We start from the raw sequence: 26,421 nt of genomic DNA, 5'->3' as shown, positions 1-26,421 counted from the left end.
GACTGGTCACAGCTGGTCAAGCTGAAAATTAGTAGATGCCAGTCAAAACTCAATCCATCAATGTACCCTTAAGCCTTTTGTCATTTGATTTGTTGCTCATAAGAAAAACGGTATAATTTCAAATTAGACTATTCTACCCACCATTCTACATTTAATATATGTTTTTTTTTAAATTACTGTCTATAAAAATTGGAAAATTGTGCTGTGTTTATTCAGGACCCATCAAAATTCTGCTGCCTGCAGCCATCGTGCGAGGACTAATGATTGTGATTTTTTGTAGGGTAGCCATTATGCTGCCACCCCTTCCAACAGCATAATTATAAGTTTTAAGGGCACTTCTTTTACAAAGAAAATTTTTTTTCTTAAAATTGAAATTTCCAGGTATGACAGAAGGTGTGTCTTTTATTACCAATATTTTTTTCCCCTTGACAATCCCTTAACCCCAATTTTGTTGATGATAAAAAAAGAAACAAATTTCCATCTTATAAGTTTTATGGCAATTTATTTTCATGATGTATGCAAAGATTGACTAAAATGTTTGTCTGCAGATGTGACACAAAACAGAAAAGGGCAAAATAACAAAGCATTTGGGGGGGCTTGTAAACTGACTTTGAGCCTTTATGGGTTTTGCTTAATTTTTCCTTTTCGAGTCATTTTGGGATTTTGTAGTCTTGGGATCCTGTTAAGTTTAACCTTCTTTAGTGGTTCTTTGCTTTTGTTTTGCATCAGTACTAATTATCTTCTCAGCTAGTTACTCATTACCTCCCTCATTGTATTTATAGATCCGGGTTTATAAATGTTTATTGTTAGATCCTCCTCTCAGCCACCACTGTGATGAAGTGTTTCTCATGCTATGTTTGTCCCGTGCTTTTATATTTAGATGTTGTATCATTTGGATTTTATGACTTTTGATGTTCTCTAAATAAAGCAGGCTTAAAAATTCTTCTCCATGAGGTTTTTATCCACACTGGGTTTTTACCTGACTCTTTTGCATGTCACACAGAGACAGGCATAAGCAAACTAAGCTGCCACTTGGGGTCCCCAAACAAACAGGGGCCTCCCATAAATGAGTGGATATGAACACAGACCACTGGTCAAATAATTTTAGATTTGTTTTATTATATTTGTTTGTTCACAATTTAAATTTAGGATTTAACTGAATTAGTAACTTTATTTTGAAATAGTGCTACAAATTACTTTGTTAGGTTAAAAGAGCTACAATCTGATGCTTTGAATTTAATCTGAGCGTTTGGGCTCAGTTTGTTCACAAATGGATCTCAGCAAATAATAAAGAAAATTTTCCAATATTAGTTTAAACCTCAGTCAAGCAAACTCTGTCCACTTTCTCAGATTTCACTAGCTCTATCATGAAACACTGTTATTTAATTATTTATTTCAAGGATTACCCCTTGAGATGTACCATCTCATTTTCATGGGGACGTAAATATAATCAATAATTCAAATTGTTAGTGAGGGTAATGTTCTTAACAAATAGAGGGGCTTCAAATTTAATTCTGTTTAAGACACCACAAAACATTGGGCCGGCCCTGGTCACAAAAACAGCCCTCAAATAACATTTAATTAAATAATTTGTTTCTATTATGAGTAATAAAAGTAATGAGCAAATGGCAGCTCACATTCAAATGGTAAATAATGGCTGTAGTGGCTCCAAGAGAAACTGAACAAAAAAACAGAGATGAGACAGAGCTGAGCCAGAGGAGCAGCACACATCATGGGAGTAACCTGCAATTATTTTATAGCTCTTAAGATTCCTGAGCTCTTAGTCAGTGTTTACCGTGCAGGGGCAAGGCAAGGCCACAAATTACAACCGCTGCTTTGGCACCAAATGCTCATAAGTCACGCACAAGCATAGGCCTTCTTTCAAAGTGGCACACAGACTGAAATTTTAAAAAAGCTAACGGGTAATGAAGTTAGGTCAACCCTTCTATAATCTTCATTCCTAATATTTGTCTCACATGATGTTCAAAATCTGTAGTCAATTTAAACTGCATCAGGCACACCATACGATACAGTGATTCTTCAGCAGAGCTCTGCTTTGTCACATTCACCTGCTTGCAAAGTGACAGTTATAAGTGAGTGGGTGTTCATGGATCTGCATGTGTCTGTAAAGCGTCCACAGGGTTGTTTTTCCAGGTCTGTGGAGAGAATTGTGAAAGACCCGTCATGTGATGAAGTGGGCTATCTTCAGCCACGACTTCTCCAAAAGCTCAACTGCCACAAGGAGAGGGACAGCAAACCGCAACAACGACAGCCTCATGGGAGGTTGAGAAAGGAGTAGCAATTATGTGGCAACCACAGAGGTAAAGTGACCACGACTGCTGCAGGCTGATGAGCCTTCTGGCTTATCTCTTAGGAAGCTGAAGTAGCCACCTAGCCCACACGGAGAGAAAATTGGGCATAAGATCAGGTTAGAATTTGGACAAATACAAAAATAAACACCAATGGCTTTCAGGCATTCCCGTGTGAGGATTCAGTGATGTTGGCTTCCACATAAGTGACTTTATGTCATTTTGGAGCTCACTAAATCCAGGTTCCTGAAGAGGAGGTGTGGAGTTGTTCCTTACAGAATTACTCGGCTCCTCAAACTGAAAAGTCCTGGTACTATGGCATCACAAATCCAGCCCTGAAAGACTTTAACAAGCTTACTTCTGCAGTTTTTAACGCTTAGTCATGAAGACTTTATGTTAACGTGATAAAGCCAACTGAATGGTAGTACTCAGCAGCCTTTAGCAATACACAGATCAAATTTACCATTAAAGTCAAAACTTAGATCTAAGAATGTAATCAAACACAACGTCCTGTAAGTGTCGTTCACTTTCAGGTTTGGAAACAAATGGGGTTTGGTCATTTGTATGCTTTGTGACAAACCCAACTAGAAACATAAAATCTTGGAAAATTTACAATAAAGGATTCTGTATGCTACAGTTCATGTGGAAGACGTTATCAAGAATGCATAAAAGAAATCTGTTTTTTATTGCAATTATCACTGGGACAGTCTCATTAGATTTTGAAGTGCATGTTGTTGAAAAGTCAGACTTTCCTACATGGACTTCTAATTCTGGCTCCCTATTGTATGTTTTAATAACAAGCAACTTCCAGCTTTCCCCTTCTGAGTAAGATTAAATCAAATTACATTTTATAAAAGCAACATAAACACATAAAAGTTAACTTTTTAAAATAAAAAAAAAAACATACTGTCCCTATAAATCCAGTATGTAATGTTTTGAAACAATAATTTTGTTCTGTATTTTCCCAGCAAAGCCTGGAAAGTCAAAAGGAAAAATTTATGCATGAAGTTCTCTGTAAGAGCCCTGACTCATGTTTAACATTTCCCTTCCACGCAGTCAGACACAGATAATCCTGGAAAGCCAGAATTTTCCCTCACATCAATCAAACTCCCATCAGATCTTGTTTGTCACAAATAAGTAGTATCTTATGGTCAGTTGTTTAGCTGGTTTTGCTGTTAATAATTTTGAAATTGAGATGAAATCAATCCATCTAAAAACAAACCTTTCTGCTTACGTCACATAAGGTTACTGAACAGACTTCCATTGAGTCTCTCCATTTATTGTTCCATATTTGTATGCTGTTTAAACTTCCCAATCAAAAAGTGTTTACTTGTCCTCTATATGGATGCACCAGAGTTGTATATGTGAAAACTGCTTGACTGTGGGAGTAAATGAAGTCAAACACATAAGGCTGCACTATTTCCAACAGAAATGCTTCAACATCTGTCTCAAATTCTGTTTAAAGTCACTCGTCCACCACAATGTTTGCTAATGTCGACTGATCAGCTTCATTGTTGTGGCTTGTGTGATGTCATGGACCCATGGAGCAGATTTAACTGTTGTTATTTTTCGGTGGGCTTTGAAAAAAGTCAGCATGTTGTGAAATCCTGTGCAGGAAATCCACACTTCATTACTAAACTGTGTTTAGTTTGTGAATGTGCATTTAGTTAGGAAGAGAACATGTAAAGTATCTTAAAAATGCCTTGATTAATAGTTCTGGCTTTAATCCTTAATTTCATTAGCAGCAATAAAGTGGCAGTTTTTTTTTTTATCACAATGACAAAGTAAAAATATCACAGTTAAGAAAAGCTGTGATGGAGCACCATTAGTCTGTCTTCATCTTGAGTGTGGCTCTGGGTTGAGAAGAGGTCCCAACATAGTCCCACAGAGGAGGGAGGTTGTGTTAAATAACATGTTCTGAGACAATTCCTGAAGCAAAATGAAATGCTCCTTTCCCAGCCTCACTTCATCTCATAAAAGAGCTTACCTTAAAAATCATTCAGCATTAAAATATATATATATATATATATATATATATATATATATATATATATATATATATATATATATATATATATATATATATATATATATATATATATATATATATATATATATATATATATATATATATATATATTAAAATGAGAAAACAGGCAGTTCGTTCTCACTGCTGTAAATGGTGTGAAAAGGTAAAAATAGTAAATGGACAAATTAGTAACATTTTAAAAGTTTGGGGGTATAACTTTTGCTGAAGACTGATTTGAGTCTTGATTACATGGATTATATATATATATATATATATATATTTTATTTTTTTTTTTAAATATAGAGGAAATGAAAAGACAGTTCTGCGATGATGGCGCAGCCGATAAAAGGAAAGAATTAGAGCCCATGGCTCTGCTTCACCCCGACCCTCCCCGTCGGCTCCCGCCTGCGGATCTCCGAAGGTTAAAGCGAGCACGTGCGGCGGGGGGAAGGGGCAACGAGGGTGTGCAACCGAAAATAATTAGAGTACAAATAATTAGATACAAAAGCTCTTAGTGAAGCATGCATAGCTTGTACAGACAAAAACAACCATGCAGGGATGCCAAGGGCTTGGTGCTAACATCCCGTGGGTCGTTTTGTACCAGAGGGACAAATGGGGAAAGTAATGCTCAGCAGGAGGGACAGAGAAAGGGTCCAAACTGAGTAGAAGCAAATTAAGTAGTGAGAAAAAAAATGGTGAACAGTCATACTTGGATAATGAAAACAACTCACTCTGCATAAAAATGAGAAGTGAACACAACATTTTTGTGTAAAACATAAACTGAAGTCTAAAAATCTAATATAGGAGGCAACCATGTCCATGGGAGGTCTGCAACATTTCTTTAAATTAAGTTTTAAGCTGCATTATGAGTACAACATGACTGGAACAAAAAAAATTCCATCATATTATGAATTTCAGACCAATCTCTGTTGGAAGAAGATAGTAAAAGAAATAAAGAAAAACACTAAATCATTGCATGTTTTACATTTAGCAATTACATGTATTCTTATTTCTATTTAGCCTAAGTACAAAAATTTAACAATGTCTTTCTGGCAAATTAATATATATGTGTGTGTGTGTGAATGTATGCATAATCCTACAAAAAGATGGCAGGATAGACCACTCTAAAATAATTAAAAAATACAGGACTGAAACCAGTATTAATAACAGCTCATGCAAATTCACCGTTGCATGAGCTGTTTTACAAAGAAGAATGGGCAGCAATTTCAGTCACTGGATGTGCAGAGCTGGTACAGACACGCCCTAAAAGACTCGCAGCTGTAATTGCAGCTAAAGTTGGTTCCATGAAGTATTGCATTAGGGGTGCTAAGTACTTCTTTTTGCACATCACTATTTCAGTTTCTTCATTTGTGAAAAATTTTTTTAATCATGTATTACTTTTCATTCTACTTCACCCTTTGTGTTACAGTATCTCTCCAATAATTTGTTTAGTCCCTGATACAAAGGGTGGAAACATGAGGGATCAGATCCCCAGATAAAAGTTTCTGCAGACAGTAAAACCTAAAACCAGTCATCATGCATTCATATCCTAATGCAAACAAAAACATAAACAACAGCAAGTGCCTGAACAACCAACGACAGAGGCTCGAGGACCCAAGCGCATCAATCTTTCTCTGTCGCACACATAAACACACAAAATCTGCAGTCACTTCATAGCTGGTGACACGGGTCACTGCTTGTAGGGAAACAAAGCTCAAGTGAAGCGAGAGCGGAGAGCTCAGTCACGAATGTGGCGTCGGACCACGCTCATGAGAGTGGACAAGAGACAAGCTGCAGCTGCTCTTGTACTTTACTGAGTACAAAAGGATAGATATAGTGGTGGATAGATATTATGGAGATGGGGGTAGGTAATTTATTCATTGTTATCATTTCATTAAATGATTTTTTTTGTTTTTATTTGTTCTTGAATTTATATTTGCTTTAATTAGATTTTGTCTCATATTTTTTCATTTCTTTTTATTAGATTCTTCATACCGTAGTTATTTAAATTTACTAATAAATTGTTTAACTTAGATTTTTTTATGTTTATGTATTTTTCACCTGTGGTTACAGATTTAGTGTTTGCCTTTTGATGGGCACGGGTGATAGTTTTAGTTGTACAGGCATTACTACAAAAAAAGAAAAAAGAAAAATCTGAGTTGTGAGAGGGGAAATGCCAAAGCTAGTTAAAAAGGTGCAAGCTACTGCAATTCCAAAGGGATGACAAGCAAGAGATCAAGGTACAATCAAAGCCAGAGACACTAAAATAGTGCTCAAGAGAACTCCATGGACTTTAAAGAAGAAGAAACTGCCAACATCCATCTGTGTGCATCTCACTTTCCTTCATGTTTGCTCTCAGCGTCCTTCTCCTCTTTCACTCTGACCCACTCCCTCTCCCCAACACCACCTTTGAAAAATAACTAAATAAATAAACTAGCTCTCCTCCCTCCACCCCGAGGCCGGATGGTCCGTGCATGAAGGTAAACATGTCCACTGTCGTGAGCTCAGACCATGCGGATGCTTCGCTTCAGGTAATGGTCGTCCTCCACGGCTCTGTGCCCACCAGCAACATCTCGCCGTTCGCTAGCGGAGCACGGTAGCTTGTGTCTAAACAGATTTCTGCTTCACTGCCAAACTGGCGTTCCTCAAGCAAGGACATCCATGGATTTGTTAGAAGGTTGATTAAAATCAGGGTCAACAGTCCAACCTCCATCTACAGCACCTGCTTTATAGTTAATATTCTTACTACAAAGATACTTGGTTACTTACAAAGTAAAAATATTACATTTAAATGGTTATGAACTACTATTTAAGGACAAAAATATATGAAAAATATAAAAATATATGCAGCTGCAGTGTTTGCATAGACATTAGACAGTTCACAGACAGTTCTATCATTTTTGATAATTCAATTTGAGCAACAGATCATTAAATGTTCAGCGGGATATACTAGTGTCTAATGATGCTCTGGGGCATAGAAGAGTAACAACAATTGGTTTAATTGTCAGATGTATTTATGTATTCAACTGAAGAAGCCAAGTTTTTAATTGGCCAACACAGAAATTATTTTGCAGGAAAAACTAAGCTTTATTCAGCTATTCTTTCTGGTAATTATTAAACCAATGGAGGCAGATAAGATCATTGGATTAGATCGGTTTCGCATGCAAGTATCAGCCAATCGCCAATCACCCAAAATTAAAGAAATCAGCACCGCTCGATTGGTGCCCAACTATTCCTTATCATTAACATTCATTTTGAAAAATAAATAAATACATTTTTCTATTTTCCATCATAATCAAAACCATGTATGTTATAGATTTCAGACATGTTCTTGCAGCCACTTGACACATCGTTTCAGTTTCTGCGCATATGGAAAAGAAAAAAATAAATTATGTTAATCACTACAATCTTGCATGTTTCATTATTGACCTAATAGAAGGCTTTAAGTTGAGTGGCTAAGCACATGCACATATTTCATACAAATTATGTGTACAATGTATAATCCACTGAGTATTAAACTTGTAGTTCTACCGCTTCTTTGTGTGGGATTATATAGAGTTTTTTTTTCATCTGCTCTGTCAGAAGCGATTGCAGGAATAAATTAATTACACTTCAGCTGCCCTGCAACACCACAGAGTTGCATGCAGAGCAGAAATGTGCAATGCATGGAAACAATTGACTCAAGAATACACACACTGACAGAAGCAATCGCATGACAACTGTCAAAATGAAAATTCAGGTCATCGGTTTTGGGATGCGGTCCAGTACTGCCTATATGCAGCACGGGCCCGTTCCCTTGGAACGCGTAGGTGGACAAGGTGTAGGCTGATGATGTTCATTACTTTTCTTTCTTCAAGTCTTCAAGCACTCCCTTACTGATACTATGTATACCCCCAGCTGCCAAATACGGCACAATACTGAGAGGGTATATGAAAAAGATATGATAAGGGTGACAGGAACATTAATATATGCTCGAGATTTGGTTTAGCAGTCAAAAAAACTAAATATTTCAGAGTTACTTGACAATATTGTTTCACAGCTTTTAGGGCCAGCACCACCCACTGGCTAAAGGTCAGCGAGTGTGTGCATCCTTTCTGCAAGTGACAGCCAGCATGTCACCAATAAAGATTCCCTCGGGGCTCGGCTTAAACCTTTTTCTTGGCTAAAATCTCACAGGGACAAAAATAAATTAAATCAAATTCCCAGAATGAGGGGAAATGTGGCTGTGAAATGTGACTGACTTGATGAGTCCATTCACAGCCTGCTTAACGAGAGAGACGAGTCTCAGGGCCTCAGGTCTGACGAGATAAAGCTGATGATGGTTGCTGTTTCCCGTATGTTTACCATCACGGGCACAGGCCAGGCTGGAAGAGGCCGGAGAGTGGAAGCCTCCGGCCTCTAAAGATCATCAGCGAGGGAAGAGAAAGAGGGAGCAGAGACAGACATAGAAATATTTATAGATATATCCAGTGTGTGTGTGTGTGTGTGTGTATGCGTACTGTATTCAAGCTAGGCTGCCTGCAGACACCACGCGGCTCAGAGCAGATTCACAGTGACAGTTGCTGATTAGTCAACTTACAGCCTCTCAACACTGAGGCCTGCACACACACACCCCCACGCACACACACACATACACAGCTGCACTGCAGTTCATTTGAATAAATCCCTCTGTTATCGACACAAACATTCAAAACACACTGACACATGTAAACAAAAGAAGACTTGTAATAACCAAGAACAGCTCATGTAATGCGTCTGCACAGCATACAGGAAGTGTGTGATTCGACAGATGCTCATGGTTGATGTGGTTTCCACGTTGGTGTGGTAACTACCTTGAGAAGATAAACTGGGATATTACTGAAGTCCACTGGGAGTTTAAGGAGGAAACGGGCTGAAAACTCCCCTGTCTGGAAACACACAAAACAGAAATGGAGAGTATGACAAAAAATGAAAGACACAGCAACAAATAAATTCAAAATGAAATTAAAGCTTTATGTAAACAAGTTATAGCACAATCAAGTACTCATGTTACCTTCAGTTGTTATAAAAAAAAAAGACACAAGTCTGACATAACTTAAAAGAAATTTGACTTTGCAATTTGACACATTGAAATTGGCTGCCACGGAAGATTAAAATATTTCTCAAGCGTCAATGAAAGAATCCAACCTCTAGGTACGTTTGTGGTGAAGGAATAATATAGTAACATGATATAAAGTTCAACAAAGTTAATTTTACATAATGCCCCTCTCTTAAAATTTTCTCTTGTGATTTTTTTTCCATAAATGTGCCAGGTTATGGCGTCTCTCACCCAACTGTAGTGTGTGCATGTCATGAAGACACAAGAATCTGTCTGATATCAATGTATTTATTTTTTGCAACCAGTGGTTATGTTTAGTCCTCAAGTGTTGCAACCAGAGCTTCTTTCCATTTGATTTGCCATTTCCAATAACAGATCAACATTACCATGGTGACATGACAGAAAACATCAAGGTCCAAGACCACCTATCAACAGACACTGTGACGGCCAAGCTCAGCTGGCAGACTCTGAGACGTCTGTCCATCCCACTCTGTAAGGGCCACTGCTATTTAACAAGCAGCACAGAAGGAGTTTAAGTCTTCAACACCGTTAGAGGAAAAGGTTTTTCCTGATGTGAAAAGGTACAGGATATGTCTACCTAAGAATGAAAAATCAGCCTCAGAAAAGGATGAAGCACAACTTCACCAGTTGGGTTTTGTGGCTTCCTTTTCTCAGAATTATTTTTGTTGTTTTTTTACAAATTTGCACATAACGACACATGTGGCCGACATCAGATAACAGCGATTTAAAGCAGGAAACAAGAAGTCTTATGACACAATTGTTCCTGTTGATTGTTTTTAAATGAGTTATTTCTTTTAGATTGTAATCCTGCAATATTACAAAACAAGAGTCATATGACGATTGCAACATTTTGTTGTCCGAGCACAGCATTACTTTAGTTTAAATACATGTGACTCATTTTTCTTTTACTTCAGCAACTTTTTTTTTTCATAACAATCCTGCTAGTTATGAAAAAACCAAGCAGGGTGTTATATATATATCTTACCCAGCTGTTTTTCCGTCCAGCATAAATCTCCAGGTTCCGTCCGTAGCTGGGATCTTCCAACAGGCTGTCGTACTCAAACAGGAGCCGGGAGCTCTCACGCAGGCGCTGGCACTGGTACTGATGGTACTGCTGGATGAGCTCCTTCACCAGCTGAAGCAAACTCTCTGGATTTCCAGGATCCCAGTGGACCAGGTGCTGCATAAGACATCAAAGATGGGAAAAACAACACAAAAAAAGGAATTAAAGTCGTACTATAGTGTAGAGTAAATGAACAAAGAGCGCTGTCTGGGCCTTTTCATGATCGATTAGAGCAAAGCAGGCAAGATATTTTTTTAAACTGCATATATTGCAAATTAAACTCAACTGTGTGCACCTAAAATATTTTTTTTTATACTGAACTACTTGTTTCAGGTATTTTGACTCGTGGAAAAGCAACTTTAGTGTGTTATAACTACAAGGAGCAGAAAATAGTCCCGTTGTTGAATCCGGGAAAAATATGGTAACTAAAAACAAATGTGTCCCAGAAGGAGGAAGAAAAATCTTATTCCTATTAAAAGAGCATAAAGGAAGCAGGCTGTGCTGAAGGATGTCCTGATTTAGGTGATATGGAAAAGTACTGAACCATCTGACTCCAGCTGTAAACAGCAGTGATATTTATACCGTGGATAACTTACTGTCAAATAAAAGGTTTACAAACAAATTTATCCTGTTTTATTTATTTTTTCCTAAGGACGAACAATCTATTCATGATTGAGATGTTAAAAAAGTTTATTATATGTAAACAATAATACTGTGACAAAAAATATTGAATGATTTTGCTCTTGTAATGTTACTCTAAAAGTGCCTGCAATATGCAGGAATTATTTACAAATCAAGGTAAAAAAAAATCACTGTTCATTTTTATATGTATATAACACAGTTTGAGTCTTAACTCCATTTTAAACAAGAAAAAAAATCAATTTTGCCATACATCAAATATTTTTGAGGTTATTGTTGTATTTCTACTGTGCTATATTTTAGAAATTTTAGAAACACAAAATGACACATTGCCAAACGAACAAAGTTTGCAGAGAGGTCATTAAAGGTTTAGGTTTTCCAAGCCAGCGTTCAGGACAAAATGTGTTAGAAAACATCTATCTTCAGAAGAAGAGAGCAATCTTTAATTAAAGTTAAAGCTTGCTTCAGGATGTGTACACTTATTGATTAAATGTGTAGGTTAAATGCCCCATTAAACTTTAGAAAAGTTTTGAAACTCTTTATTACAGAAAACTAACATTTTATCAGAGGTGTTCCAGATTCACTCTATGTCGACAAATGATAGAAAGGAGAAACTGAATGAAATTTCTTGGAATTATAGGTTTGCAATGAGACCTAAAAATGAAAGTGACTTCTCCCTCAATTCATTCTGAAAGTAAAGAAGTGTTTTCTAACTAAACGAGCCTTGTAAACTTGATAACGTAAGCATCTTGGCAAGGTAAATGTGTAACTTGGCTGCACACAAGCATAAAAAATGAAAACCGGTCTAAGCAAAAACTAGGACATTTAAATACACATCCGTTAAGTGGAAGGATTAATTGGGGTGGGAATTAACTATTAATATCAGCTACATTTAGATGACAAAAGCAGGATGTTTCTGACTTGCAATAGCTTGTCTCCACAACTGTCTGTCTGCAGGCCTGTCTCAGCCCAAAGGAGAAAGCTCCCATTGTTTCAGGAGGGATTGGTGGCAGTGGCAAGGGCAGGCCAAAGAGAGTCAGTGACCTCATCATCCTGGTCTACCAGTGGTTACCAGCAATGCCTGGATTCCCGAAACGAAGGGGGAGAGACGCAAACAAAGATGGGCATTGTCCAAAAGAAGCAGTCAGAGCCCCCGGGCAGGAGCGAGCTGAGACCGAGGAAGTGCTGTGTCAGGATTGTGACAGAGAATATCAGCAAAACTCCTATGAGGAGGACGAGAGCGAGGAGGGAGGGATCCGAGGTGGGAGAAGGAGCAGAAACAACACTGCAGAGTTCAGGCAAGTAGGCCAAGGCCAGGCAGAAAGTGGGCCGAGTCTCTGCACGTTTGCTGTCTCTGACGGGTAAATCATGAAACCGTAGTTGAAAAGAAGTGGAAAATAATGTTTCAAGCTATAGCTGTGATGCACAGGGCTGATATGTTCCCAACAGGACAAGTGCTGTTGAGAAAAAAGAAGAGGAGCATGATTTGTGGGTGTGAGGACAGCACAGCAGTATAAACACTTCATGGGTAATTACAGCTAAAGTCTCCACACGGTTAGTGGTTAAAGTGAGCTGCTCCAGTGGCCAATGACAGAGAGCCTGGGCTTGTATTGTGCTGCTCCCACATCAAGCAGATTGTTTTCCAGGAATAAATGAAGGCCACTAAAAATATGTTTCAAGCAAACTGAAAAAGCAATTTATTGTGCCAACAAAGTAAAGACGAATATGATGAAAAGTCCTCATAGCAACAGTAAACGACGAAAGATCATTAATGATAGTTTCCTTATAAATGCATGACCGTATGGTTCATCTATTCATTTTCTTTGAAAGGAAAATTCCAAGGGCAAAAAGTAGAGATCATGTGACTCCATGCATTTAAATGATTTGCACAATAGATCAGGGGTGCCCAAGGCCAGTCCTTGAGAGCTACCACCCAGTAACATTTAGATGCATCCCTCTTCCAACACACCTGGATATAATAGCTGAAGTCTCTCAGCAGCCGTCATCCAGCTCAGCAGAGGCCTGGTAAGAAGCAGTTCATTTGAATCAGGTGTGTTGGAGCAGACGCTGCGCCAACGCCGATCTCCCGCTCCCTTCTTCCCCCATTCGTGAACAAGATCCCGAGATACTTGAACTCCTCCACTTGGGGCAGGACACCCTTGCGACCCGACCCCGGATAAGCGGAAGAAGATGGATGGATGGATAGATGGTGTTGGAGCAGGGATGCATCGAAAAGTTGCAGGAAGGCAGCTGTCTAGGACTGGACTTAGGCACACCTATAAGGATTTACACCTGTATTGTAAATCAGCTTCAATGTGGGTTATTCTCACATGTAACCCAACAATGTAACATGTAATTCTTTATCAAGTACCTAAGAAGAAATGAACAAGGGACTCCGAAAGGACACACAAACTGTCTGCTGAAATTGTTTTCACCTGGGAAGATATTTATGGTTTGGCAAATGATCCAAGAGAGCATCACGAACTGGACATGTAGATCCTAGTTTTCTGTGTTGTTCCATTTTGTAGCAAACTAAGCTGAGTCTTACCAATATATCAAGGAGTGGCTGTGGCTTTAAAAGCTACTTACAGCTTTTACTCGCATAACTAATTGTTGTTTGAAACAATAAAAAAACCCCGAAAACTAGCTTACTTTCCCTATGGTTGATATGTTTATGAGCTGAAAATAGTGGATGTTCTTTTTTGAATACTGTAATAAATACAAATAAAACCCATTTTTTCAGTACTAGACCTTGTAACAACCAATTGGAGTTGACTGAAGATAATATGGCTCTTTTCCCTTAATGCTACAGTTGAAAGTGGCTGAATCAAATGTTGGGATCAGAAAGATGTACATAACTCCAGAAGCTAACAGTGCAAATTCAGTTATAACAAATTTTATTGCATAAATCCAACCATTCAATGAAACTTTTCCTTCAGTGTAGCTTTGGAGGGAATCAAAATGACAAAACCCTACAGCTGTGTCACAAAAAGGGCATCGGAAAGGCCAACAACAGGAGAACGTAACAGTTGTTTCTTTCATGCTGCTCTGAATGTTTTGATTTTCTGTTAACAAGGTAGAGCCTGAATGCTGAAGAAAACATTGGTCAAACATAAGAGGTAAAGAAAATAAGGAGCAGTGAGGAAAGAGAAGCAGCACTCATGCAGTGCGAGCGTGGCTGTTTGCAGACATGTGAGTCTGTACAGACTCTTCACTGAATTGATTTTGCACGCTCTGCTGAAGGCTGTGTATGCCAAAACAAATCTATGTGTTATTTTATCTTTTTTCCTACATGAATAAAATAAGCCCTGCGGAAAATGTACAGATTTGATACATGAATATACACAAAAAGATGCTGTAGTCACAATCTGAGCAGTCTGAAAGCTGAGATTTAACGTTTGATGAAAGGAAGTGAAAAGAAAAATCCATCTACATGGCCTTCGGATCCGTCAGTTTGGAAGAAACCGCTTTCTTAGGGCTTTAACCACAGGGGGTAAGTATCACAGGCCCCAACAATAGTCCCCAGTTCAATCTGGACCTTGTAATCCAATTATTTTGTCACAACGCACTAGCTAAACCTGTGTCAGATGTTTTAAGCACTACCTTGGCTGATGATAAAACACGTCACTTGGAAAAATAAACCACTGATACCTTCTATTTCTTTGAAAAAGAGTGCACATCTTTAAGAGTAATTTCTAATCGTATTACCAGAAGATATTAGGATTTGATTCATTATCAATGTTAAAAACTGCATATTATAAATATAGTGGATTAGCATTAGCGGGATTTTCCATCTTGGGTATTCATAGAGCAGTGAGTCGAAGTTGTTGATAAACAACAGTCGCGAAGCCAACATCGACATAAATATTACAAAACATCGTTCCTTTTGAAAAGGAAAATGCTCTCGTTGCCTATTGATTTATTCAGTTAAATTACATTTCTCCAGCTTAGACAGACTTAATGTTTTGGGTCTTACGCTAATACACAAAAATACAAATGAACCATTTATGATGTATTTTCAAGCACTCAACGTTAATTTTTTTCTAACTTCACTCTGGGATTTTGATAAATAATTTGCATGGTTGGCATCTTGGTCAAAATTATTTGTAAAAAGTGGAAAGGAACATTAAATGTTTAAAATATTAGCCAGGATTTTTTGGAAAACATTAGTTGGTGCAAAATTAAGTTCATCTATCTATAACTAGACATAGAACTAGATAGAACATTTTGTTTAAAATTGTAGAACTAAATGTACACTCTCTCAATGATATGGTCAAAATTCCCAAGAACATAAAGAACAGTTCTAGAATATGTAAACATGAAATAAATTAGGCATGAAATAAATTAAACTATTATTTGATATGTTTTCTGTATCATTCGGATACAACCTTGGAAATTCAAGTTGTGCTGCTTTTTCTTTTAAAGAAGAGAGGTTCTTCTGGCTCTTTTGCTTACAGTCACACACTAATATTAAGCATGTTTTCCCAGGCCTTAGTCTTCTCTCATAGTCTATATGATGCAGCTGATATTTTGGTAATTTCTCTTAGCATCGGAGTGAATTTACTACATCGTTTACTACAGCATTCAGTGGCAGCTGTCTTTATTAACATATGTTATGGTTAGGGCTATTTACTTTTTATTTATTCACTTTATTGGTAAATAAATACTAACATGGATAACATTTGCTCTCAGTTAAAGGTAAATAAACTAACATTTTTTTCCCAAATCAGTGCCATCTTTTTAGTGGTTACTTATAGAAAATATATGCTGATTGAATAATTCAATAAGAGCAGCATCTTCCTTTAAGAACAAAATGTACTCCTAATTTGGGCACTGAATAGACCTAAGTTGACAGAATTATGTCTTCCTCTGCCATGCGTCTGTATCATTTTCGATCCAATATTTATCTTGGGCCAATGAGAGAGAGACTGGCATCTGAAATTGCCAGAAAATTATATAGGCCAAAAGAAGATATTTGTTTTTAACGTCTTTAATGTGATTTTTATAGATGCTGGCAACCTGATCCAATAAACCGCTGTAGACTTGAAAGTGCAAGGCATTAAAAACTCCCAAGTATTAAATTAATCTCTGTTAGTCTCTAATTCAAGTGTGGGCTCACACCCTGTTTTGCCCCCAGAGAGTGCCAAGTGTAAGATCACGCTAAATTGCTCTTGTCATGTGTTTAAGACACTTGGCATTCTCAGCCCAGCATTTTTCACTGCGATCTGAGCGGCTTGTGTCCAACGCAGCAGAACTTGGTGACAGAAATAGCACTTTTCTGACTACTTTTACTCAGGTTCTGACACCTCCTCAGCCTGAGATCAATCCACTATGAGGGGTTGACAGGAGGGTCCCATCTTTTTCCTGGCACTTGCATCCCTTATTTTTCCCTGTCCATCAGCTGGTGTTTCAGAATTACAAGACCCCCTTTCCATCAGCCTTCTCTCGTGGCTAACAATACCCTGCCCATTAAGAGCATTCCCAGACCTGTCAGGGAGCCCTTCCAATAATAAACTCCAATAAAAGCTGGAACGCATTATTCCCTGAAGCAGGAAGGAAGCAGGAGCAACAGTTGGTACACTATGCCCACTATGACAATAATCTAGCTTTATGGGCCATCTGAGGCCCTTTGTTAGAATGGTAACATGGGACGAGCCGGAGTTGTAGATAGGAAGCACTCACCAATGTTTGGCATTTAGAATCGCCAGGGGTGATGTGAAGCCAGGACAGTTTCCTTTTTCATTAAGAAAGAGCGATTAAAATGCCTTAGTCTCCTTGTTCTTTGTGGGAGTTATCCTGAAAGCTTGATTGCCATGTCTCAATGTGCAAAAACACTTCTCCTACAAGTCTTTACCTAGGTTTGCTGATTAGGTCTGAAACACTTGCAGGTTTGTTTGGTTAAATTTTGGTAACACAAGGTAGTGATCAATCACCAAAGAATGGGCTTGAAACATGGGAGGTGATATTACTCCCTCTCCATTCATTTCATATGGATCTTGTACAATGAGGTGACGATCGCTTGCCCTACTCCAGCCAAGAATTTCCAAGGTGAAATTTGTGCATGTGAAATTTGGAGTTTGTACACCTAAACGTGGACATGTGGTCTAGCTACATGGCAGAAGGAAGATGAAAAATCAATAAAACTTTTATTGATGTCCTGTGTGTTGGATTCACCATGAGTGGTGGAAAATTTTTGCCTTTCCCATTAATAATACAAAGTCAAATTTCACCTTTGGCTAGAAATGTCATTATTAAGCTGTCACTTAGAGACAGGTGAAGTATTTTTCATAACTTCATAGCACTATGGGAAGCTGCTGGAACAGTATTGTCTCTACTGTTTGCTAGAGACCTGAATAAGATTAGTGCAAAGCAGAGCTCTGCTTTATGGCAAGCCGACACAAGTACCATAGAGCTCTGCACCAAATCAGGAGGGTTAATTCCACAACTTTATACAATTGAACTCTTGTCATTAATCCACACGTAGACATGACATACTGCATACTGAAACTCAACAGATCAGTGGAGAGAAGGATTGCAAGAAACTAAGTCTGGATCAATTGTCTTCTGCTGGACGCCCCGGGATAATGGTTGTCATACTTAAGTGGAGCCATATTTTTTGACAGAAGTCACGCTACAGATGTGGCTTTTTTTTTCTTTTACCAAACTAAGACATTGCATCATGTTCACAACTTTTCCAAGGCTATTGTTACTGTTTGTACAGAAATGTTTATAAAAGTCTAAACAAGATCTGAAGAACGACGGATGCTAAGGAAATACCTTTTCAGTTAGGAATGCTAATGCATTAGGAGCAACAGTACACCAGTGAAAATGACAACCATGAAAGTTGTTATTGGGTTTTAGTATGCAAGTGTTCTAAAGAGTTATGTCACTGTTTTAACATCTGTGGATGACGTTTGCTCAGCTTTAGTTGAACGTTTTAAATACCCAGAGCAGTCAAACCTACAATAAATTAATCCATACTTAAATCTAATATATAGGATGATGTCTGTTAAGTTACAAGTGTTCTTTAAAACACACTTTTTAATTTGTGAAATCATGGAGTATATGTTCAAAGTGTAATTAACCAGTACAACCTTAATCCTTTGCATTTTTCAGGGTTGACCTGATCTGAGGTATAGCAAAACAAAAAACAACACACACACATGCACGCACACGCCCACACGCCCACACACACAAAAAAATAAACTCTGGAATTACTTTTTTGTTTGGTCTTTCACAAACATAATAAAAAAAAATCCTCACACCCAGCTAAGCTTTGAAATCAAAGTAAAAAAAGAAAAAAACTCCAGTTCAAGTTTTTCTTCAAAACAAGCTCAGCCCAAATCTGAAATAAAAGTATCTTAAACTTTCTATCTAAAGATGATAAAGTTGAGGCGTGAAAATATAAAATGTGAAAAGACAAAATAAAAAACAACCTCACCAAGTGTTAAAAATCTTTACAGATCAATATTGATTGGTCTGTCAAGATGATTTGACATCATGAGATTTCATGAAATCAAAATAGGTACACAAGTAAGGTGCAGCAACAAAGACATGATGGTGTTTTATGTTTGTCTCCCTATTCTTAAACCAAAGATGGAAAAATTAATGTACATGAAAAATAAAAAGAAAATTTGACAATATTACGCAAGTTTGTGTATACACAATGATTTCAATCTCCAGACTGTTTCTCATCTCTCTAGTTCAGAATTGCTGGATGGATAAACGGGAACACATTCGTAGTCATGTAGTGAGGCCATCAAGGTTAATCTCGAGTATCAGGCGCAAGCTTATGCAGCCTGAGAAGCATGCTAAACGGTGGGAAACTCCCAAAACGTTAACTGCCTGCATGCATCGCAGGGCAAGTCTAGACCAGAGCAATGATATGCTGCACACAAAGAAAAGGGACAGAGGAGCAGACAAATGGTAGGATCGGGTGAGTAGAATCTAAAAAAGAACGGTGCAGTTAGAAATAACAGCTCTTATGTGCTGCACACTTAACTCCTTACTCATTATAGAAGAAAAAATAGTTTGAGGTGAGAATTGCAGTTTATTTGGTTTAATTTAGTCTCATTAACAAAACTAAAAGAAAACTAGAAGAATATAATCCTTTAAAGACTGACAAGTAAAAATCTTAACAACATTGTTCCACAGGTGGTCCAATATTTGATATTTCTGTGGATGACGAGAGTCCTACACATGCTTCCTACACATTTTCTATATTGAAATTCCATACTTTGCCATTTTCAGTTGATTGACACAAATGTTTAGAATCAGCCTCTACAAAGTAAACTGTAATCCTATGCTCCAAAAGTCACGCATATCCATGTTCTAAAGCATTTAAAGAAGGTAAAATATCAGGATTTTACAGATTGCACATGCAACAAGTTGCGTGCTTGCTTTCAATTGTTTTTTTTTTACCTAATCAGTTCCTTAAGTCACAAATATTTATATATTGAATTTCTCATCGCTATGGTTCTGCTTCTAAAATTAGCATTTTATATTTCAACAGAGCAGAATGTAGAAACATCAGTAGCATTTTCCACACTTATCCTGGTATAAAAACGTTACACTTTGTAGTTTGAAATGTTTAGTTTTAATTGACTTTTTAGCTCTTTTTAAAGTACAAAAAGAAAGTGCTTATTTCACAATGGCTACGTTTTAAATATGAAACATGCACAAACTGGTTAGTCTGTTGGAACATCCCCTTATAAGTCACTGATTCACCTGGGAGGCATAACACAGGTCTAGCACACAATTCCCAATGGACTTTCCTCAGATCACAAAAGGTGTTTGCATCAGATACCTTTTTAAAGGTATCTGATGCAAAGATCAATGTGTTTAAAATTATATTTAGACAGGAACTTATATTTAGGAATATAAGTGCAACATTGCTTTGTATTTACTTTATAACTTACTGTTATAAAAATCTTCCCTCAACACCACTAAAGTACCACCAGTAACACTTGTGTCGCAGTTTGAGCATCATTGGGAATAAAGGGTGGAAATTCAAATATTTTTCCGTATCCAAAATACTTATGTCCCATTCCATTTTTTGCCCAGACTGTTTTGTATGCAGGAGGACTGTTTCTACATGAATACCTGTCAGAAAGCAACAACTCAATTAATTTACACGCACCGAGTAAAACCACAGAAGGCCTGCGATAACCTTTTATGGCTTCATATGCATCCTGTGTTGTTATTGCATCATCTCTAACTCATCAAACACGTGGGTGGGTTTGGAAAGCTTGCAGTAAATTAAGTAAGGGAATGGGTGGTGAGAAGTCATGATTACATACCAGTGTATTACAATCACAAACTGTTTTTTGTTAATTCAAAGAAAATGAAGAGGAGCTCCATAATTACCATACCAAGACATGCTGTAGCATGTGTCCAAAACTTCAACAACAAACAGTTTTCCAGTCAGATTTGATCAAATGAGTTGCACTTTATGCAAATTCTTGTACAAGAACATTGCATCAGTGCTGTCATCACTTACTGACAATGGACTGCATGATGCAACATTATCTGCGTAGTAGATTAAAAGTAGTATTGTTCTCCACCTTTCCTCCCTTCCTGCCTCGACTGCTTCTCACTTCCTTCTTCTCTCTCTGGTCATTTTTTCCTGTAACCCGTGGGCAGAGCTGTTCTGGTTCTTTCCTGTCATCGCTTTGGTTAACATATGTTGTTAAACCAACTCCTCTTCGTTGTGAGAGAAAGTTGGCTTGGGCTACTGGCTGATATAGGTTGTGACGTGACTGACAACCAAAAGGGGAGAAACTGTTCTTAGGAAATATCTGATGAGAAAGAAAAATGTTGAAGCAGGTCAAAAAAAAATTTGTGTTGTAACACTGAGTCATAGCATTTTTACCTAAGTTTCTCACCAAAACCACATCTACTGAGGATGTAAAAAGCACAGATGCTCACCAGCTTTTTAAGTGCAGCCTCACACATATAAATGGGAACATTACATCAGGATAATCATTTAGTTTAAAGGCAAAATCCACAGCACAAAACCTTAGTCTTTAAAGCATGAGCATCAACCACAGTAACAGTTTTAAAGTGTATCCCCAACATTTTCCCCTAACCTGTTAAAAGTCTGTAGTAAACTTTAGAGATAAGCAAGGTGATGTCCCAAAAATCATTTCTTTCTTGCAGTTTAAGATTAACAGCTGCTTTTCATTAAGCTACGAGTTACCCACAGTGCTCTTTAAGCTTATAAACTCACCCTTCTCTAATGACTCAATCAAAATTAATTTATTGCAGTTTTATTGTATACTAAGTAGTACGGGTGCAGCTAATGCCGTTTTCTGGCTGCTGACTGATCTTTAAAACGTCTGACCCACCGACTATTATTTTGGCCAATGCTGATTTGTTTGCGCTAAATATAGTGACAAATTTGTTAAGTTGGCAACAGAGGGGTTCCTATTGTTAACAGCATGAGTGCAGACATGACCTGGTAGGCAGATATGTCAGTCTCACCTCTCACAGCAGAGCAAAACGGAACAGTATTTACTTCTGTGAAGGTAAATACAATCAGTGGATAGGATCGGTTTCCCCTACAAGTATCAGTCAATGCTCACCAAGAGAAGAACTAACTAAAAAGATGGAACACTTTTTGTCCATGTAATTCCAAATAATATATGTCTGTGTTTGCCAAATAGAAGACTGAGCTGAAAATAAAAAAGATAAACTAAAAAAAATAAATAACCCTCCGTTTCAAATTACTGCTCTGGAATGAATCTGTTTCTGATACACCCTTCATTTCAAATGGAAACTGGGTTGAAGTAAATGTATTGTACAATTGTGAGTTTTCTGATTTAAATTTATTCAGTTAGATATAAACATTACTTACACAATAAAAGATGATTACAATGGGATGAAGCAAGATGGGCTCCTTTCTTAAGATCAGTTCAATTGCGCATATTCTGGACACTAACGCGTGTCTCTGATGAGTTAAAACTAAATCTTCTACAAAACCATATTTGGAGGAAAACATAGCACTAAGTTCACAGAGTGCATTCACTCTGTGTATATGTCAAAAAATATTGTGCTTTGTTTGTTCAATAGCCCCAGGGTATCGTCTCTTCAGACGCCAATGCGTAGCACGTGTCACTGTGTTGACAATGAACCTTTACAGAGACTACAAACCGTCATTTATCCTTGCTTAATCTAAGTACTACTATATTTTAGATGACTTTTGCTTTTTAAAAAATAGCACTGATGTCTCTGGATAATTATTTTTGGAAGTTTCAAATGTCATTGACAATTTATAGTGGACCTCAAGAAGTTAAATATGAACCAAACAAAGCATGAAACAGATAAAAGAGATTGTAAGTTTTATCTATTTTGAATTTTGAATTTTTTTTTTTTTACCTCAAAGGTTGACTTAGTCATGTGATTTATTGATTACTTACATTTCCAGGGTAGATACACTTTTTTATTACTTTCTTATGGAAATAAAAAAAATAACTTCTAGTAACTTTGCAAATTTGGGCTTCAGATTGAAAAATACACAGAGGGCATTTGATAAATCAGTTTAATCCTGACATATGGGAGCCGTACAGCCTTAAGCAGGATGCTAACATAAAGGATAATGCTGGTAAAGTGGCATATGACTTTCACCAGGGACAACATATAATCAAAGCCATGCAGCGTGTGTGGCCTGACATGAGTGACCATCTATAAACAAAAGAAACTCAGAGGTGGGCAGCAATGGTGGTCAATTACCCACAGTCCAATCTGCTGCTTCCAGTCTGCCTCTGCAGTACAACAACTAACAGTCAACCTCTATAAATGTCTTATTCCTTTACTCATGGAGCTGTTCTGCAGTAAACGGTTTATTTGTGGGACATGTGGCCTCTCATCATGCAGCTGGTGTATTTAGGTCTCTTTTATCCCCCAATGCATTAAAGTTTGAGCCTTAAAAGGACTATTTTGACCCATAATTGTTTTTGCTGCCTAAGTAGTTTAGGTTAGAACAATGTGACTGTTGAAGACTAGAAAAGGAAAGATACTCATTGGCCTGACAGCAGACTTAATGGAATCTGATATTGTTCTGCTTTATTAAAATGTTTTCATTATTTAATCATCATCATCATCATCATCATCATCATCATCATCATAAGAAAGCTGCACTACAAAGCTTTAAACATCCAAATTGAAAATGTTGGAAGATATTTTTTGATTGGATAAATTAAAACCATTTTTCTTAAGGATCTTAAGAGGAACAGTGTGTAATAATTACTGGCAACTAAGCTGGACATAACAGCTGTCTGAAATGCTATTTACCTTCTATCAAGCAAGAAGCTAGTTCATATGAGTTGGCTAAATATCACACGAAAGAAAAACAAGTAACGTTGATAAGAGCATATTTCGAACCTCGGTTGTTTATTCATTTACAATTAAGGTCAAAATTATTCATACTTCGGTCAAAGTCAGATTTTCCCACAATAGAAAAGACTCTCAAAAGATTAAAAAAAATTAAAAAACAATGTAAAGGGAATGTTTATTTGGAATAAAAACTAAATGTTTTTAAATAAATGACTCACATAATCTTTAAAGCAATCAAACCGTTCTTATAATTGCTGCCCAGCTTTTTACATGTTTCCACTGGTATTTTGATGGATTTATTTTTTGGTAGTAAGCTCCAGGGCCTCCTTGCCCTTAGCTAAATCTTTAACTCCACCCACAGATTCACTATCAGATTTAAGTCAAGACTGGCTGGGGTGCTCAGACATGTTAATATCACTTCCAGTCAGAACAAAAACATGTTGTTAACAGATTAAAATATTACTTTAAACCTAAATCTGCCCCTCTTTGATAAATATTGATAAAGCATCTGCACTGAATCAAATTAAATAGTCTGCTCAGTGTAAAAAACAAAACAAAAAAAGAATAATAAATGAAGAAATTACGACAAGCTCCAGGGTTATAATGAGTGGAATGGTGGTCAGCTAGCACTTGGCAAAACAAAACTACAAACATTAACTGACTAGATTCCACCATCTTTTTGAAGAAAAAAATATTCAATTTCCAACAGCTTATTACCCTTTCAGAGTGTCATGTGTTATACCCTGCCCCTCTCATGTAGCAACAACTCATTTCTCTGTCCAAACAGAAACATGGATAACAAACCTAGTCGAGTCCTGGTGACAGCAGGGAAAAACACAGGCCTAAACAGAGGAGCTAATGATACCCTTGGCTGGCTGTAAACAAGAGCAATGTTCTCGCTGAGACATCAAGAATTCCAGCAGCCAATGACAGAGGACCTAAAATTAGCCTAATGTTTACCCCCGCTGGATGACAAAGGCCACAAACACACTCCCTGTGAGTCCTTCTTCATGTAAATTACTCTTCAGTCAATAGAACATTGTATCTTTACATGTCGATGCTTTAATTTTGATAAAAACCGTAAATATCTGGAGTTTATCTGGTTGAAAAGTAAAACAATCAGGGCTGGTGGTTAAAAAAATTCCCTGTAGATAAGGAATTGCTTGGAATCCACAGGCTTTTTTGCTGAAAAGGGGATGTCCTTACTGAAAATCTGCAGGAAAAAGAGAGGGGGAGGAGTGAAAAAGAGAGGGGGAGCTCAAGGATGATTTCAGGCAGAAAAAGCCAGGAGAAGAAAGATTATGAAAGCGTGAAGTGCGAAACACAGTGAGAGTACAAGTGAGAAAATAAACAAGTGATGGGCTGCCAAGCACTGGCTCAGCAGAGGTACTTCCCCTTATGTGCACAGCTGGATTTATGAGACGGTGAGCAATTCTGCCCTAGTCTTCTCCCAGACTCTGACACAAGCAGGGGAATTTAGCTTCACCGAGGTTGTCTGCTGCAAAAATAGCTCCGGACAGCATGACAGCAGCCTCCAAAGAAAACACAAGTCAAATTTCCTCTGAATACATACATAATTGTCTTCCTGCTAATATACTGGATCTATAGAAGGTGAAAAGTATTAACAGCTAAAGTTACATATCCCACTTGTTTCTGAAGAAAAGCCAAACGCTTACTAAAACAAACAAATTAAAGAAATTCTCTTTTGGTTGCAGTTAATATAAAGTGAAAAGTTCAATAATAATGTGTAGAACCTACTGCCTTCTACAGAAACAACAGTGAAGACTCACTTCAGCTGAAGCTTTTGCAATCAGTGAATGTACCAAACATAAGCTGTAGAAGATCCCAACACTCTTCTAGTGAAGGTTACTGAGTGAACAAGACTCAAAGTTGACCATCTTTAGTATAATGGACGTGCTTAAAAATAATAAACCAGAGGAGTTGAAAGAAGGTTCTGGAAAGGAAAGAGTTTTTCTACAGAATGTCCCGAGTTGAGGTCAGCAGCACACCATCCCCACTATAAACAGTGTTGGTGCTGTACTGCTTGCCCCCTGAGACGCCGGATGGTGGACCAGAATCGCCTCAAAACCGTACAGAAGTCTTTCTCCATGGCCTCTCCAAACTCCTTCCACCCCCGAGCTTTTGCCTCAGCAACCACCCGAGCCACATGCCGCTTCACCCGCCAGTACCCATCAGCTGCTTCCGGAGTCCCACAGGCCAAAAAGACCTGATAGGACTCCTTCTTCAGCCTGACGGCATCCCTCACTGAAGGTGTCCACCAACGAGTTTGAGGGTTGCCGCCGCAACAGGCACCAACAACCTTGTGGCCACAGCTCCGATAGGCTGCCTCGACAATGGAGGCATGGAACATGGTCCACTCAGACTCAATGTCCCCCACCTCCTCTGGAACGTGTTCTAAGTTCTGCTGGAGATGGGAGTTAAAGCTCCGTCTCACAGGGGATTCCACCAGAGGTTCCCAGCAGACCCTCACAACATGTTGAGTCTGCCAGATCATACCAGCATCCCCCACCCACCACCAGGCCACCAGATAGTGGTCAGTGGACAGCTCCGCACCTCTCTTCACCAGAGTGTCCAAGACATACGGCCGCAGATCCGATGAAACAATGACAAAGTTGATCATCGAACTGCGCCTAGGGTGTCCTGGTGCCAAGTGCACGTATGGACACCTGTTCGTTATGGCCAATCCGTAACAAGTACAGAAGTCCAACAACAGAACACTGCTCAAGTTCAGATCGGCGGGGCCGTTCCTCCCAACCACACCCCTCCAGGTCTCACTGTCATTTGTCACTGCCCACTTGAGCGTTGAAGTCCCCCAGTAGAACAAGGGAGTCCCCATGAGGGGCACTCTCCAGTACCCCCTCTAAGGACTCCAGGAAGGGTGGGTAATCTGAACTGTTGTTCAGCCCGTAAGCACAAACAAGTCAGGACC

At 38.1% G+C, this 26,421-nt stretch overlaps 1 protein-coding gene across 1 annotated transcript in view; it reads right to left on the bottom strand.

Annotated features, from left to right (window-relative positions):
* The window catches only part of babam2 (BRISC and BRCA1 A complex member 2), a 79,745-nt gene that overhangs the window by 43,493 nt on the left and 9,831 nt on the right, over positions 1–26,421 (bottom strand). Inside the window, exons 5-6 of the mRNA XM_044141884.1 lie at positions 10,422–10,616; positions 9,171–9,245 (exon numbers count right to left, since the gene is read on the bottom strand). Of these exons, the coding sequence (XP_043997819.1) occupies positions 9,171–9,245; positions 10,422–10,616 (270 nt within the window). The remainder of the gene's footprint in view (positions 1–9,170; positions 9,246–10,421; positions 10,617–26,421) is intronic.

The sequence above is a fragment of the Gambusia affinis genome, linkage group LG16 (genome assembly GCF_019740435.1).
Source record: "Gambusia affinis linkage group LG16, SWU_Gaff_1.0, whole genome shotgun sequence".
NCBI lineage: Eukaryota > Metazoa > Chordata > Actinopteri > Cyprinodontiformes > Poeciliidae > Gambusia > Gambusia affinis.
The sequence above is the reverse complement of the archived record's forward strand: the minus strand, read 5'-3'. Positions and strand labels throughout refer to the sequence as shown.